Here is a 16,453-nt window from a genome sequence, read left to right as displayed (position 1 = left end):
GAAAATGTAATTGAAATTGAAAGAGAGAGGGAGGAGAGACAAAGAGAAGAGATGAGTAATGATAGACGAAGAAAACAGGGCCGAGAGAGACTGCCTTCATACTGTGTGTGTGTGTGTGTGTGTGTGTGTGTGTGTGTGTGTGTGTGTGTGTGTGTGTGTGCGCGCGTGCGAGTGCTGCCTCAGGAACAGTTGATGGATTTGCTGCTTGACTGCTCACACAGATTGGTGCCTGCTGTGATGGCAGCCTTGAACTGAAATTACATGCACACACACACACACACACACACACACACACACACACACACACACACGCACACACACACACGTGCACACACAAAGAGAACTACACGTAATTGCAATTTCTGCGTGTGTGTGCGCATGCGAAAGAGCTACGTTCGTGTGTGTGTGTGTGTGTGTGTGTGTGTGTGTGTGTGTGTGTGTGTGTGTGTTCTTAAGTCGGGGCGAGGGGTGTGTTGCCTCCAGGAGGCCATTTCAAAGCACCGTGGAAGGATGGATGAACACGAGCCCGACCGAGGCACCGGAGAGGACTGAGGGAGACAATTGAGCAGGTCCAAGAAAACGCTGTGTTTATGCGTTTAATAATAGTCGTTTATTATATTCTGTGTCATTTGTATTGAATCAGCGACAGGGTGACCCTACCCCGAAAATTACCTTTTCTTTTCTTTTTTTATCGGTTAAAGGAGAGATATCACAACAGAACCGATAAACAAAGAATGAAAGTGAGAATTCTGCTCTACTTCACAGTTTGATGATTAGTCTGCTAATTATGGCATTTAGATTAGATGAATGTAGTTTCTTCATAAAAGTGGTTGTAATCAATGATATAATATAAAAGTATGTGAGAAAGTAAGATTTATAAAAGTATGCTGTTTTTTAAAGGGGAGATTAGTTAAAACATTGTTTTACAAATAGCCCAAAATATCCACTTCAGTATTATGAAGTTTTTTTACAGAGGGGTCTGTTCATATATCTGATTAACCTTTTAACATTTTATTCCTAAGAAAAATAGCAAACGTTATTTTATCATGGCGGTTGAGATATCCAACATGTTGAACATACTTGGTCCTTGAAGACAAAGTAAAACATCATCTGCATAAAGTGGAATCTTGTGTTCTGAGAGTGAACTCTTTTTTCCTTTTCAGTCGTGCCAGATAGAGCTGGCAGGTGGTTCATTTGAAACCTCAGATGGAGAGAGTGTGCAGTGCTCTTCCTGTTAAGTGTGAATCTTGATGTAACCTTGTCACAAGGGACGGCGGCCATGAACGTGCTTCCTCACCCGCTTGTGAAAGTATCGCTTCCTTTGTTTGGTTCCAGAGTGACGTGCCTCGATTCCAGAGTCCTCTCACCTCACAGATATGACGCCTTGATTTGTCTCAGGTTGATCTGGAAACACATGCTTTGATTTTCAAACAAGCACATAACTAACAGATGTCTTTCTTTCTTTCTGCCTATATGTCTTTGTTTCTTCCGCAGTGGAGCATCAGGGAGCAGCAGTGAATCAGAGAGCAGCTCGGAGTCGGACACGGACGAATCAGAGAGCAGCTCCAGTGACAGCGAGTATAATCAGACCTCCCGCACACACACTCCAGAGGTAGGCTGACAAGTGGAACTCTGTGAGCACACAAGAATGAAACGTATGGAATGGATGACGTGAGCAGAAACTAATCCATTTTGTATTACTTGCATGTGACGAACTAAACTAATTTCATCATGTGTGTGTATGTGTGTTAAAAAACACCTATTTAGCATGTACATTCTGCCCGATTCCTCCCTATTCACTGTGTCTGGCCGTACATTAAACAGTCACTTCCCTCGTTCTAAAAGTCATAAAACTCCCAACTGCAAAGAGCTGAATTGTAATATTATTTATCACTTTATTTTTAATGGATCGGGTTTCACAAGCCTCCGCAGTCAGAGAAAGAGAGAGAGAGAGAGAGAGAGAGAGAGAGAGAGAGAGAGAGAGAGAGAGAGAGAGAGAGAGAGTCATGTCGTAGCATGGGACACATATGCAGCATTATGCTAAAATCAATCCACAACACAGATATTTAAATGAATCTAGCTATTTTCAGATCTCATTAAAAGAAGTTATCTTTCTGTCTGCGGGGAAAGAAATAAACAGTCTAGTGATTTATTATTTTGAAGACAAAATCATGACTGTAATTCTCCCCCCCCCCCCCCCCCCCCCCCTGTAGCCTGAGCCCCCCTCTGCCAACAAGTGGCAGCTGGACAGCTGGTTGAATAAAGTCCAAGCTCAAACCAAACCCCTGGTTCCCCCTCAGCCGGAACATGGTACAGGTTGGTCAAACAGCAACTCTACTATATGGTAATACAACTAATAATGATCTGCTTTGATCTGGAATACTCAATCTGGTCCGATGGTTCCCTGCCCAGGCTCCATCCCCCAGGGCCCGGGGACTTTCTCCCCGAGGAGTGAAGCACCAGCAGTGGGGACGGCCGCCAAGACCAAGCCCTGCGTCTCCATCAGCGCCCCGGCTCCTGCTGCCCAAACGCTGGAGCACAAGGACCCCAGGGGAGCTTTCTGGTAGGACTGGGTTTTTGGGGAAAATGTTCCTGCAAAAGTAACTTTTTAAATACCATCAGAAATAATTACAGACTTAACAGTGGGGCGAACAAAGTGTTCCCAACAACTGACAAAAGCGTCTCTCGAACCATAAAAGAGAAATCAATGCTTGCCTCCCGCAGCCCAGGCAGAGAGAAGGCCAAGGCCAAGCTCAGCCAGAAGGCCTCGGGGGACGGCCAGAGGTCAAAGTTGAGGATGTCGCCGGGCCTGTTGTCAGGGCCGGAGGTCACGACCCAGAGGAGGAGCACCACAGGGAAGAAACAGCCCAGACGGACGGAGAGGTCAAACAGTGTGGAGGATGGCCAGAGCCAGACGTGGAGCAGAACCAACCAGCAGAGGTGAGGAAGAGGAGACGAGGCCTTCCTCTGCATCTCGTCTGAGCATGTGTGCTCACCATTAGTTAGCGGGTTTGTCTAAAAAGCAAGGCTTACTTATCATTCATGTACAATGTCAAATTATTACTGGCTCTCGACAATCACCGATGAAGCTGAAATATTTGGCTAATAGACCAGGAACTACATGTTTCAAAATGTTGTAATGGGGACCTGTAATGTTTCTTTGTAACTTTGGGAAAACAGGATTTAAAACAAGACTTATCCAGATGTGTATGTGGAGGTAATTTAGATACAACCCTAGTAAGCTTCTTTTTTTTTCTTCTCACATTTCAGGATATTTTCTCAGTTTGATTCAATATCTAAAAATGGTGTCTTTATTAGAGCCACTTTTTCGACCTATTCTCCACTTTGGTCGTATCTTTATCAGTGCCATTGTGCAGTGTCGTTAAGATTTTGGATAATAAATTAGTAGTATATGATCAAAAAGAACAATGGGCCCAGGACACTCCCCTGAGGGATACCGCAAGTTATGGCTTGCAAGGACTACAGAGCCCCGAAATCAACTTTACAAGTATCTGTTTTTCATTGGCTGCTTCACTGAACCCTTGGCTCATCATTTATCCTATTTCTACAGTGATGCCCTGATTCAAACTTGTCGCTAGAAATACCAACGATTCTTTTTGCTTGTGCTCGTGAACGTCTCCATGTTGAGAGCCGTTGAGAGGCAACAGAAATCTCGTATTGAGCATGTTTAAGGCGACGCTGTCACTTAGCATGGAGGGCTTACAGGGGCTCCAGTAGATCACTGAGCTTCTTTGCAGCTCGCCACTGAATGCTGTCATCCCCACATCTGCTGCGAAAAAATGCTCAGATTGAGTAGATGCCATGCCCAACTGGCGGCTTCGCTTGATGTGAGGCTAATTGGAAGAAAAATACAGACTTCCTTGCTGCGTTTCTTTCTTCTTTTCTCCCTTAGCCACTTCTTCCCTTCCCCTGTTCCGTTTTCAGGCTTTCCACATCCAAACAAGTTTAGCTGAACGCATGCTGTTTTCAATTAGTTCATGCTGTCTTTTTCCTGCGTCGTACTGCACGGCGGTAGCGGTGCCTTGCTCAAGGGTAGAATGAATTGTGACGCTTTCTCCTGTGTGTGTTGTCCTTCCCCCTGTAGCCCTGCGGTGAGGGAGAAGGACCTGTTGCCTCCTCCATCCCTGGAGCTTCAGAACCCCCCGAGGCCACGCAGCAAACCGCCCAGTGGGAAAACAGCCCCCAGGAAAGAACCTCGCAGTGCCACCAACCCAAACAACTGCTCAGTTACTCCACCGGCGGCGCTGCAGCAAACCCCCGCGCCAACACCCGCTGTCAGTGTAAACCAGGTTGGTTTCTGGGGTGTTTTTTATGGGGGACAGAGACAGTTTCTCCACATTTATTCTCAGTGATGGTATTCATTGTCGCTCATAATAATACTAATCCCTCAAAGTTAATCCAGTAATTATTTATGATCGCCAGGAAGCTAATCCAACAATCCCCTTTTCAGTCAAATGACTTTGTCAAGGAAGGAGAACAAGACCCAAGCACCTCGGGACATTTACCCTTCACTTCTCAACATCTGGAATATGTCAAGAAAACGGTTTAAAACCAAGTGCTGCACACGTGTAACTCTGTCCGTGTATCCAGTAATGGTCACTCCATCCTTATTGTCTCTGGACGATTTGTCAGAGCCATAAAAATTGCACCGGATAAAAAACTGTATTATTACATGACCATTATGGCTCAACGCTGACTGGTTTTATCGAAATATGGAAAGTGATAGAGGGAGTCCAAGAGACGGAGCTCAATCGCCGACCAGCGTCTCAACCGATAATGAGTGAACACTGTGTGGTTTTATGAAGATTGGATAGTTTCAAGGAGAACGAATGAAAGAGAAGGAAACAGAAGAAAACCACTTCCAGTAAACTGGCTTTATGTAACAGAGGAAGAGATAGAGGAGGACGAGAATGAAGATTATGTAACAGTTAAAGCAGTAAAATGGCCACGGAGGATGAAATAAAACAGAATGTGGAGTTTATATGCCTCATATGCGATGGACGAGGTATGTTTTGGGGTTGCGAGTCCGTCCGTCACCGTTATTGGACCTAACTCAAGTAACACGTAACGTGCAATAGGATAAAATGATGAGGCGATGACATTTTGGGCGAACGCGGCTGTGAACTGACGGCTGGAATTCTACTTCGAAAGTCAAATTTATTTAATGATAACGAATCAGAACCAAAAGCATCGACATCTCAAACGGTCGTTGTCATTCACGAATACTCCACTTGATGTTGTGAGCGGTTTGTAAATGATGGTTGAATGTTCACAGTTCACTGTGGAAGAACAAAAGGAGCGGGCCAGTTCTCCACACTGGAGTTACCGTGAGGGTCGGACATTTCTTTACGCTTTGTCGGCCTTTGTGGCGCCGGACTCTCGCATCGTTTCATTAGTTTGCTTTGAAAGACACTTTTCCTCTGAGATAAATTAGCAGACAGCTAATGCTGAAACAATGAAAACCATAATAAGCAACCGACAAGCGGAGGCTGGTGTGACAGGAGACGGACTTGTCTGAACCTGAAGTCGGACAAACTCATTCTCACACTGCACAGAAGTCATTGAACGCTCCCTTATCAACTATTTCTTTCTTCTTTTTTTATGGAATAATTGGTTTCTGGACAACAAAATAAGAACAAAAAGAATAATTCCGCTTATGCCACTGCAAAGTGTTACCTCCACTGCTGTGTGTGACTTTAAAGGTGTGTCATTTAAGAATACAAAATGACACAAAACCCTCTGAACCCCAAGCACTTTCAGGGCTCCCGTCACATTTTATTCTCTGTGGTCTTTTTTTACTGCAATAATAAGTCCTGCACCATCAAAGATGTCTTTAGTGCAAAACAATTATAATGCTGTAAATTATCTTTGATCATTTATTTTACAAAAGATTCTAAATGAGACGTGTAGAATAAAGTGTGTTTTATGAAATATCCACATTTTAAGCTTCGACTCGGTTGCTTTCTCAGACGGAAGCGTTCGTCGCACATGACGTGTTCAAGGACAGTCGGAAAGTTGAATATACCTTCTTTTTTTTAACAGCTTCTTCTTCTCTTAACAGCTTTTGGCTATGATAGCGATTTAAAGGATTTCAATGGGTTCAGAGGGTCTAGGGCTGTCAATCTAAATCCATTCTGTCTATTGTTCTACATTATCTGATGTCGACAACAACATAGTAAGTCTACACTTGCACTGTCTTAAGAATTCCCCCAATTTACCCCAGAAGAACTTACAACACGGCAACCTGCGCTGTTGGTGCTGCCTCTACACTTGTTTGAGTGGAACAGCTGGCAGTTCATGGTGGTGTCCACAGGGAGAAGAGAAGAACCGACCAGAAGACTTGTACTCGGAGCAATGTGGAGGAGCAGTATACAGCGGATGCTTTTTCTTTTTCAACAAAACACGGCGCGTTGATTGAAAATGGATTTTGCAGACGAATGGGAGCAGAACACGGCGGATATTTGTCTTTGCATCTACCTCTGCAGTTGCGTTCTCACGTTGATGTTGCACACGCAGCACGCCGCCTTCCTTCCTTTTATCTCCAATAACAAACGAGCATTCAAAATCAGAAGGACACTTTGGTTTGGATACTTAACAAGGTCAGAGTTGCATCTTATCTCTCTGTGCAATAAAACGCCATTGTTATCTAAAAAGAAACACACCATTGAACAAGATTACATGTCTTGTTTAATGTCACAATCATGGAAGCTGTAGTTCATTTTAAGTCAAATCTGCTGCAGTAAATATAAAATAAAGCACATGAATCTGCAGCTGAAATTAGTCCCCAACAAATCCACAATTTCTTTGTTTTGTTGAAGAAATGTTTGCAACAGCTGTTTTTGGGCAATTATCTTAAATCTTAAGAAGGCGCAAATGGTCTTGGGGAGAGGAGGATAAGATACTTATTTACAAATACATTGCATCAAAATAACATCACATACCGTTTGAAAATATGCAACATCCAAAAATCCACCAATATACTGCATCAAAGTCCACAGCCCTGCGTTGACCACGATGTCCGAGTGACATTTCGACAACTACGCTTAATTTGAGCCCGTTGTTGCAGCGATGCAACAGGCTTACCGTCGGGCCTTCGTGAGGAAGATGAAGATGCTGCTGCGCTGACGCCGTCAGGGCTTTGAAGTCCGGCTAAACAGACTCAACGCCCAACGCGGTCTTGTACTTGGTCTTCAAGGCCACGAGCCTCACAGAGACGCGCCGTGGAAAACGCTATCGGACACTCGCTGCACAAGCTCTGGTTATTCCGCACAAACCCAACACCGAAGTCAAAGGCCTCCCTGTAAAGATGGGCTTCGAAGGGCGATGGCGGGGTAGATCGTCAGGGTCGTTCCGCTGCTCGGAGGCGAGACCTTCAATTACATCCTCGGGACGGCTGGTAAAAGGGATGCTGTGTCCAGCTGTGCCGTTCGCTGAGGTCGTCCTGCATCTCCGTGTCTTTAAAGGCCGTCACAGCGGTCGGGACGTGGCTTCTCCTCTTCGGTTGAAAACTAACCAGCTAATTAGAAGCCGGTTAATGTCAAGTAAATATACGTTATTTTGATAGATTTCAATTTAGATTAGAAAGAAGAAGAAAAATTCAGAACAAAGAATGTATTTTTAATCCTTTGGAAGAATTGTTATGTCCGGAGCAAAAGGAAATGGAGAGAACAAGAGAAAGAGTTTTAAGATTCCTGATACAACTGTGGCCCTCCAGTGGCAGCGATCCTGCCCTTTGAGTGTTTGCGGCGCTACTAAAGGTCACGGAGATCACTCAGCGGTGTTTTAGAAAAGGCATCGCGTCGGGACGCGTCGGCGGGCACCGACTTGTGATGAAGACTAACTAATATCTGCGCTTACATGCAGGAAAATAATTCAAAATGAGAGACTGCGCGTGTCGTCAGGCGGCCTATGCTCAGCTGTGTGACTGGAATGGAATCAGACAGTCAAATGTGTTTCCCTTCACTTCACTGATTAGCAGAACAAGCGTGTGCTGCCTAATCTGCATGATATTATCACGTGCAGTCAGATATATATATGTTTTAGCATGACTGATTATTTTAACTGCAGGGGCTTTAAACTGCATCGGCTCAGATCGTATAAGCAGCATTCATTTCCTTGAGATAAAAAGATAAAGATGTAGTAGTTTTACACAGTGGAGGGTGTAGAAAGTTCCATGTGTTTTGTCTACACTTTGCTCATCAGCAGCCACAGGGATTCTCACAGGGCACTGCATATGAATATAAATGATTAGCCGTGTTATTAACTCTTCCCAGAGCTCACACTCCTCTTTTGTCCCTTTCTGCCTTTTTCCCAAACAGGACAAGAGAAAACACAGAGGTCCGAGCACCAAAATCACGCCCAAGTCCCGCGAATTCATCGAGACGGACTCGTCCTCCTCGTCCTCCGAATGCCACTCGGATTCAGAGGGAGCCCTCAAAACCCCCGCGCTGCCGCCGCAGGCGACGCGTTCGGCCATCAACACGCAGACTCTGTCCAACACGCACGCGCCTCCTCTGGCCCCGTGCCCCGGCTCGGCGGGGGGCCTGGGAACGGCCTTCGGAGGGAAGGGGCTCCGAGTCAAAGACGGCGGCAGCGTGACCACCAACGGTAGCAGCAGTAGTAACGGTAGCATCACTACCAACGGTGGCAGCTGTAACACCCTGAGCATCGGCAAAGTAACTGGTTCCTTTGGCACGTCTGTTCCCGACCCCGGAGGGTTAGGGGGTCAGCGCAAAGACCCGGTGTCCATGTCGCCACCTCCCAACGTCGGACACGAGGTGCCTCCGTCCCCCTTGAGGGAATTCCAGGAGATCCAGAGTTTATGGGTGAAAGTTGAGCTGAGCTTGCTCGGCAGGGTGCCCGGACAGGGTTTGGGGGAAAGATCCAGGCCGGGACAGGATGAAAGGGACGGGAGCGAGGGGAGGGACAGGGAGAGACAGGGGGAGAGGATAGGGGCGGCCGAGAGGGAGAGACAGAAGCAGGCCGAGAGAGAGTGGCCGGTGCCGCGGGAGAGGCAGAGGCCACCCAAAGGGGAGAAACCGGAGGAAGAAAACGAGCGGCTGGTGCAGGACAGAGAGCGGCAAGGCAACCGTTTAACGGAGAGAGAGAGGCCGACGGACAGAGAGGACAGAAACAGGTCGGGGCCCGGGGAGAGGGAGCGGACGACGGGGAGGGACAGGGAGAAGGCGTGCCAAGGGCCGGGGGTCCCGGACAACCCCCCTGTGCAAGAGCAGAGTAATCCCAGGCTGGCGGGGAGGACGGAGAGCAAACACAGGAGGCAGGCCGCTGGAAACGTGGCGGTCCCAACGGAGAAGCACACCAACAAGAGCAAGAGGAAACACAAGGTTGTTGTCCCCGACGATTCTCCCTGTTTTAAGTCCCTCATATATATTTCACTACCCAAACTCCCAATCTGTGTCCTTTCTCCCTCAAGTGTAAACACTGTACTTGAATGCAGTGTGTTTTCTGTCCCCTGTATTCCAGTCGGACCACAGTGAGTCGTCGGCGAGCTGCAATAAGAAGCTGCGATTGGACAAAGACTGTCAGCTGCTCCCGCCCTGCATCTCTCCGATACACAACCACAAGAACAGCTCTGCAGAGTGAGTAACGTACTTGTACACTAGAAAGCACTCACACCGGGACCCATTCGTAAAAACATTCGCTCCACGGCACTGCTAGTGTCTTTACAAACCTCGTCAGTTAAAGCTGGAGTGCGCTATGTTTGTCACCCCCTTCTGGCCGTGGGAGTAATTACACAAGCACTGTCGACTCCGCTTATAACGTATGCTCCAGATGTTTGTCCTTGCTTTTTTTTGTACTTTAATCCTCTAAAAGGCAAACTTCAAACTTTTCCGAGTGGATACTCCGCCGCTGAGGTCTCGCCCCCCACCTTCCTCCCTGCACCCTTTCAGCTCTGGTTGATGAAACGCATCACAACCAGGGCGGCAAAAAAAGAAAGCAGTCGCCGCAGACGCCCACCTCCAGTATTGTGCGAAATACAGAGAGCTTCCCCTGACGCCGATAAGCTTAATCAGTCTTCTGTGAACTCGTTTGGCAAGGGCTTGGTAACGTTGACCTTTATTTGTAAAAGTCCTGCTCTCCAGCTTTAACAGGGAGGACAGGTATTCACGTCCCTGGTGGAATCATGATTTATACTTTCCAATGCAAATGTCTGCATGAAAAAACAAAACGTGAGCACCAAGTCATTATTATGAACTGAAAAAGGCAGCTGATACTGGGATTGATGCTAGTGGAGGTAATCAGACAAGTTTCAGACAAGTATTTTTAGGCAGGCTTAACATTTTTGAACGTGGCGTTGAAGCCACCGCAGAGGTGAGTTCAATCCACAGCGTGACACGGGAGTGACGGAGTGAATTTCAGCTTTCCATGTGAATTATTAAAAACAGACTAAGCCGGCTGTCGCTATAAATAAGCCTCGACGTGACAGCCACAGAGGAAATATTTTTATAGCATCACGACGTCATCAAAGGATGTGCAGAAGGGAGCGGTGGAAGGCAGAGGGGGGGGCGACCTGGACTTGAACCCGTGACATTGTGCAGCAGACATCCCAGAGTGTCTGTTCATCATCCAAGAGGCTTTTTATGGAAGCTGTAAACTGGATGATGTGATCCTCCTCAGACTCATTCAGCAATTTCTAAACTGTGGCTTTTGACAGTTATTATTTTAATCAGATTATTAATCTGATTAAAATATATTTTGACAACAGATTATAAGAAGAGACGAATTTTGAGGGTCACGTTTTTAACCCCGGAAAAGCTGGGTTTGAATTTGTTTGTTTTGGAGCGTTTGAGCACGTTCAAATTTCAGTAAGCACCATAAATAGTCTTCTAAATCTTAAGTCATCCCTTTTTGTCGTAAAAACATAATGTCAATGTGTCTTTAAAATGTATTATTAAGAAACAAAAGTATCACTGAGAGGAAGGGAAGAAACTATTTTGAGAAAATATCATAAATACTCCTTTTCCTCTCTGTTTTCATTGGTTGACAGCATCAGGAGGCTAATTGTTGCTAACAGGCTGCAAAGGAAACAAACTGTAGCTTTCTATGTAGCTAGCACACAGCTAGCACGCCATGACCAGGCAGTGAGTTGTTGGTGATATTGAGTAGTTGAGACAACACTCCAGTATCTAAACAAAGCAAGGGGACATTTTCAGGTGAGTTTATATGCTGGTCAACGTGCTGCAGCTAACTAGCTAACCAGCTATACAGCTAAACAGCTAACCAGCTAACTAGCTGACCAGCTAACCTTAATGAGCTAAAGCTAGCGAGCCTTTGAACTGACTTCTACCCAAGTGAACGTCTGTTCTGTCATCGATGGACAAGTTGCAGGACGAGATGTGTGGTCGTGTTTGTGAGTTAGATAAGACGGAGACTTTAGCAGGAGAGCTAATGTCTGATGTTGTACAAAGTCTGTGGGCTGATCCCAGCGGCCCCATGAAGCCTGAAGCCCTGAACCCTCAGGGGCTTATCTCACATCAGCTGGTGTAAATACCATTGGGAGAGCACTTTGCAGTGACATGTCACGTTGAATTTGTTATTGTTTACTCCCTGAATTTAAAGACTTCCAGGCTCTTGCCTCACAATGCGAGAGGTCATTTCAAATAATCTATTTACCCGTTTTTGTGTATATACACACATAAATATATATATATATATATATATATATATATATATATATATATATATATATATATATATATATATATATATAAAGCGCTATGAGAGCTTTCTTATGCTTTCCTGCACACACACCGGCATCCACTTAAGGATAGACACACAAATGCGCACACATTAGCATAGTCCTGCGCACAAACGCGCTTGCACACATCAATTATGCTGTACACAGACGCAGCAGCACACACACACAACTCTCACATGCACACACACACACGCACGCACTGCAGCAACTAATTAGTCTTTGTCTCCCCGGTTTTGTATATTATCACTAATGTCGGGGGCCCGGGGCGATGTTCTGCAAGCTCAGCAACTTTTCCCGCCGCATCAAACCCCTAGAGTTTCCAGGCGGAGGAAAAACATAAAAATATTATCTGTTGTGCTGCAAACAATATGAGTCACAAGAGCAACAATAAGGCGGCTGAGGGAATAACCGTGGATGCTCGAGCAGGGAGGGCAGAATCACAACAATTTTTAGAAGGGAAATATCAGCCAGTAACTGCAAATGAAGTCTCAACAAGATGGTTAGCTCAGAAGGAGGGCTTTACACGTCTCTGTTAATGAAACAATGTGATGGCAAAGATGAAGGAAGTCAAATCAAGACCGTTTGTTGTCATGATTATTTCCCCCTATTGTCAAGACTAATTGTGAACTTTTTGTCTTGGGATTGTGTTTCAACTGAAGTACATGTGACCTGAAAAACAACCACTATTAGTAACCAACGGCAGAGTGTTCAGTAAAAAGATCATATTCATTTAAGATGAATAAATGAATACTCATACTGATCTGTCTTTTTGTGTGTGTGTGTGTGTGTGTGTGTGTGTGTGTGTGTGTGTGTGTGTGTGTGTGTGTGTGTGTGTGTGTGTGTGTTCACTAGCTCATTAAACAGGAAGCAGTCTCGGCGGCGTGAAGACAAGCTGCTTCCCCCCCTCCTGTCTCCGCTCTCCGACGATCCGCCCCGTAAACGACCCTGTGACATCGGCTCCTCTGTCGGCCAGGAGAGCGTCGCCCCCGGGACGCTGCCCTGCTCCACCTCCACCTACTCCACTTCCTCTTCCACTTCCTCTTCCTCGCACAGACACAGGAGAGGGGAAGGCAGGGCATCGGCACACGCGAGGAACGGCAGTGTAAGTGCTCAGAGGGGCTACTGTTGTGTGTGTCCCCGAAACAGAGATGGGCCTTTCTCATTTCCTAGTTTGTACGTCCTTGATTCCTTTCCTCGCCTCCTCTACATGCGTCCTAGTCTCGCCGCCTGGACTAGGATACCAGAAGACAGAAGGAGAGGGGAGATGAGGCAACAGGCGTTTAACAAATGAGACATCCTTGCCTTGGAGCCGCCATTTTTGAGGGGCGTCAATTAAAACTGATGTGTGTCACAGCTGCAGCCGCTGTTATGTTGTACCTCTGTATTCATGATGTCTGTCAGAGGAGCAGCAGTGTTCAATACCGTGTTTATATTATTATATATATATATATAGTATATATTAAAAACTCATATATATAGTATATATTAAAAATTCCCCCAATAAAGATAGTAAAAACCCTTTCACAGGTAAAAAGGGGAAGAAACCTGAGGGAGAGCAACAGAGGAACTATTATTACAGAGGATTATTCCAGATACGCCTCTTCTGTATGTCCCGGATGCTGAAAAGACCCCCGGAAAGGACACGCCGGTGTATCACTCCTCGCTCCCTAAACCCTAATCTGAGGAGTTGGGACGTCCCTCATGATGGAGCGCTAGGATGGGTTTTCAGGTCAAAAGCAAGAGGATAGAGGAAGCACCGGATCCAGATATGAGAACAGCCCGATGCTGGAGTGATAGCAGGCTGGTGGCATTATCTTGTCGCAAAATGTAGTTGCTCCCCTGACACCGACACTGTTCCCAGAAATAGCTCTTGAGTTAATGACATGCCATGAATGTGCAAGCGTGACACATCTCCACCGCAGCTTCAGGAGTTTCAGCAGCCAGTAAAACATGTTGTGGAAGAGTTTAGTTGGGCGGTGGAGGAAGTATTCAACTCTTTTACTCGGCAGAAAGCAGCAATACTGCAAGTCAATCCATTCAAAAAGTTTACCCAAGTATTTGTATCAAAATAAACTTTTAGTACTCAGTAGGCCGAATGGCCCATTTCAGAATCCTATATATTATATTTCATTAGAGACGCAGTAATGTGTCATCTCTTAAATGTTGCGGCTGCTAAAGATAAGGCTCATTTTAATTACTGTGTTTCCTGCTAGGTAGCTTAATATATGATGATGTCATAATTCATTAGTTGATTCTATTTTGTATCAATAATCTAAATCTGCAAAGTAACAAAAACAATCAAATATATATAGTTAGTAAATGTAGAAAATGTATATTGGTCTCTGAAATGTAGTGGAGTAGAAGTGTAAAGTCGCATCAAATGGAAATACTCCAGTGATGTACAAGTACCTCTAAATTGTACAGCACCTGACAAACGAGTTGCCTTCCACCGCTGGTTGTGCATTAAAATCAGCTGGGCAGATGCAAAACGCACAACATTCAATAAAGAAGCGCTTATAACAATGACAATACTTTGAAACAAATTGTACTTGATTTCTATTTCAAATTTCAGAAGAGCTTAAACTGCAAAATGTTGGATTGGTCATGGAGTTGCAAAGTGAATACGAGAGCGTCCTGTTCACACATGACAGTGAATCAGTTAGGCCACGCCCCTCAGGCTCAGGTTGTTTCCGTCCTTTCATCCCCTGCTCATAACGGCGATGCCGTTAATGCAGCCGGCGAAGTGAATCCATCAGCCAGCGATAGAGTCTAAGTAGCTGTTTGATGCCATCATAACCGTGGATGTAATGCCTTTCCCCGATGCAGGAAGTCGACGCCTGCGGCGAGAAGCCCAGCGGAGACGGTTACCATGCCAACGGGCAGTCGGACTCGGAGGTGTGGTCGGAACCGCTGACGGAACTTCCTGCAGAACCCCGCAGGCCGCGGCTGGCCTTCAGCGACACGTATGTGGAAACACTGTTTGCACCAACGTGTGCACGTTACCGCAGCCATGTGTGTGATGCTCGTTCTCTCAGCGGCTTAATCTACAAACACATCGTTATTCTGATCGTCGTGTTCATGAGACCTCGCCTTCTGCACGCGTCTCCCCCGGTGCTTGTACAAGTAATCCCTCCTTTCCCTGTTAGGAGACAGCAGGTGTCTCCTCTTTACACGGAACAGCTCTCGGATTATTCCACTGGATACATGTTATGTGTCTTGTTCTTGTTCGGTATGTTAATTATGATGTACGAGGTTTCTTTGTTCCACAAAAGTATAATAATGTAGCCTCAATATCTCTAGAGCATTGTTGAATTCAATTAAATTCAGTTCATTTTGTATAGCTCAAAATCACAAATTTGCCTCAGAGGGCTTTACAATCTGTACACATAACATCCCTGTCCCAGGACCTCACATCGGATCAGGAAAAACTACCCAAATAATAGAAAAAACCCTTTCACAGGGAAAAAAAGGAAGAAACCTTCAGGAGAGCAACAGAGGAGGATCCCTCTCCCCGGATGGACAGAAGCAATAGATGTCATGTGACCAGTTGAATAACGTAACAGAGTTACAGCACATTACATGAATATGACAGAATGGAGGCCGATCAGTTTTAATTTGACTGAGGAGTTGCTTTGTGGCCCAAAAGGAGATGATGTTATGGCACAAAGGAGATGGAGGGCATTGCTCCTCCCGTGTTAACGCTTAAAAGTGTCAGATAGGAGACTGAGGAAAGCTTGATGGCTTTAGTGCCAGCAATACCAGTGGATTCAGAGAGTAGCTGTGGTTCTACTGGTTTTGGTCTCGAATCCCACCAGACTCAAGTCACAAAGGTGATGACTTTAGACACGACTTGACAATATTAAAAAAGGCTTGAAAATACTTCATACCTTCCCCCAAGCCGAGATTTAATATAATTTCAAATAATCTATTTACCCGTTTTTGTGTATATACACACATATATATATATATATAAAGCGCTATGAGAGCTTTCTTATGCTTTCCTGCCCACACACCGGCATCCACTTAAGGATAGACACACAAATGTGCACACATTAGCATAGTCCTGCGCACAAACGCACTTGCACACATCAATTATGCTGTACACAGACGCAGCAGCACACACACACATTTAATATAATTTTATTTAATTATGAATATAATGTTTAACCCCCCTCAAAAAAAAAGTGACCAAATCATGAGCTGGTGTGACCAAGTGAGAGGTTAGTCTGGATCAGTGGACGGTTCAGCACTAGCAGCATTGAGATACATGTAGGTTCTGGTAATAGCAAATGCATGAATACTTGAGGAAAAAAACACACACACGCACGCACGATCCAAAAGGGACCCGGGGATAATTAGACCTGATCATAAAATGCCGTGGACACCAAAAGACCCTGATGCAGAGAGACCCCCGACAGTGACAGCTGCATGATGCTCCCGCAATTAACAAGCAGCTGCGGTCCGGGAGATTAGCAAGACGTGTCATTTCCTGCTGTACTCTACGAGTCACATGACACCGGACGAGTCAGACTGCTGCTCCTCGTCTTCTTCTCCACCCGATCGAGACTATTAGCAAACCTTCGATCGAACACCACTTCACCCCTCGTGATGAGAACTGATGGCAAGTCCACTTAGCTCCCCGTGTATCAGACATATTGACACAGACCTGAGACTCGGGAACGGGACCCGACCTGACCCGAACAGAGGGAATGT

The 16,453-nt window shown here is 45.6% G+C and overlaps 1 protein-coding gene across 1 annotated transcript in view; it reads left to right on the top strand.

Annotated features, from left to right (window-relative positions):
- aff2 (AF4/FMR2 family, member 2) overlaps positions 1–16,453 on the top strand; it is a gene marked incomplete at its 5' end in the record, with an annotated part of 139,361 nt that overhangs the window by 110,951 nt on the left and 11,957 nt on the right. The window contains 9 exons of the mRNA XM_079228227.1: positions 1,495–1,612; positions 2,214–2,316; positions 2,413–2,563; positions 2,725–2,940; positions 4,106–4,310; positions 8,340–9,365; positions 9,505–9,620; positions 12,593–12,842; positions 14,567–14,703. Coding sequence (XP_079084353.1) covers positions 1,495–1,612; positions 2,214–2,316; positions 2,413–2,563; positions 2,725–2,940; positions 4,106–4,310; positions 8,340–9,365; positions 9,505–9,620; positions 12,593–12,842; positions 14,567–14,703 — 2,322 coding nt within the window. The remainder of the gene's footprint in view (positions 1–1,494; positions 1,613–2,213; positions 2,317–2,412; positions 2,564–2,724; positions 2,941–4,105; positions 4,311–8,339; positions 9,366–9,504; positions 9,621–12,592; positions 12,843–14,566; positions 14,704–16,453) is intronic.

The sequence above is a fragment of the Taurulus bubalis genome (genome assembly GCF_910589615.1).
Source record: "Taurulus bubalis genome assembly, chromosome: 13".
In the NCBI taxonomy this organism is placed as follows: Eukaryota; Metazoa; Chordata; class Actinopteri; order Perciformes; family Cottidae; genus Taurulus; species Taurulus bubalis.
The sequence above is the reverse complement of the archived record's forward strand: the minus strand, read 5'-3'. Positions and strand labels throughout refer to the sequence as shown.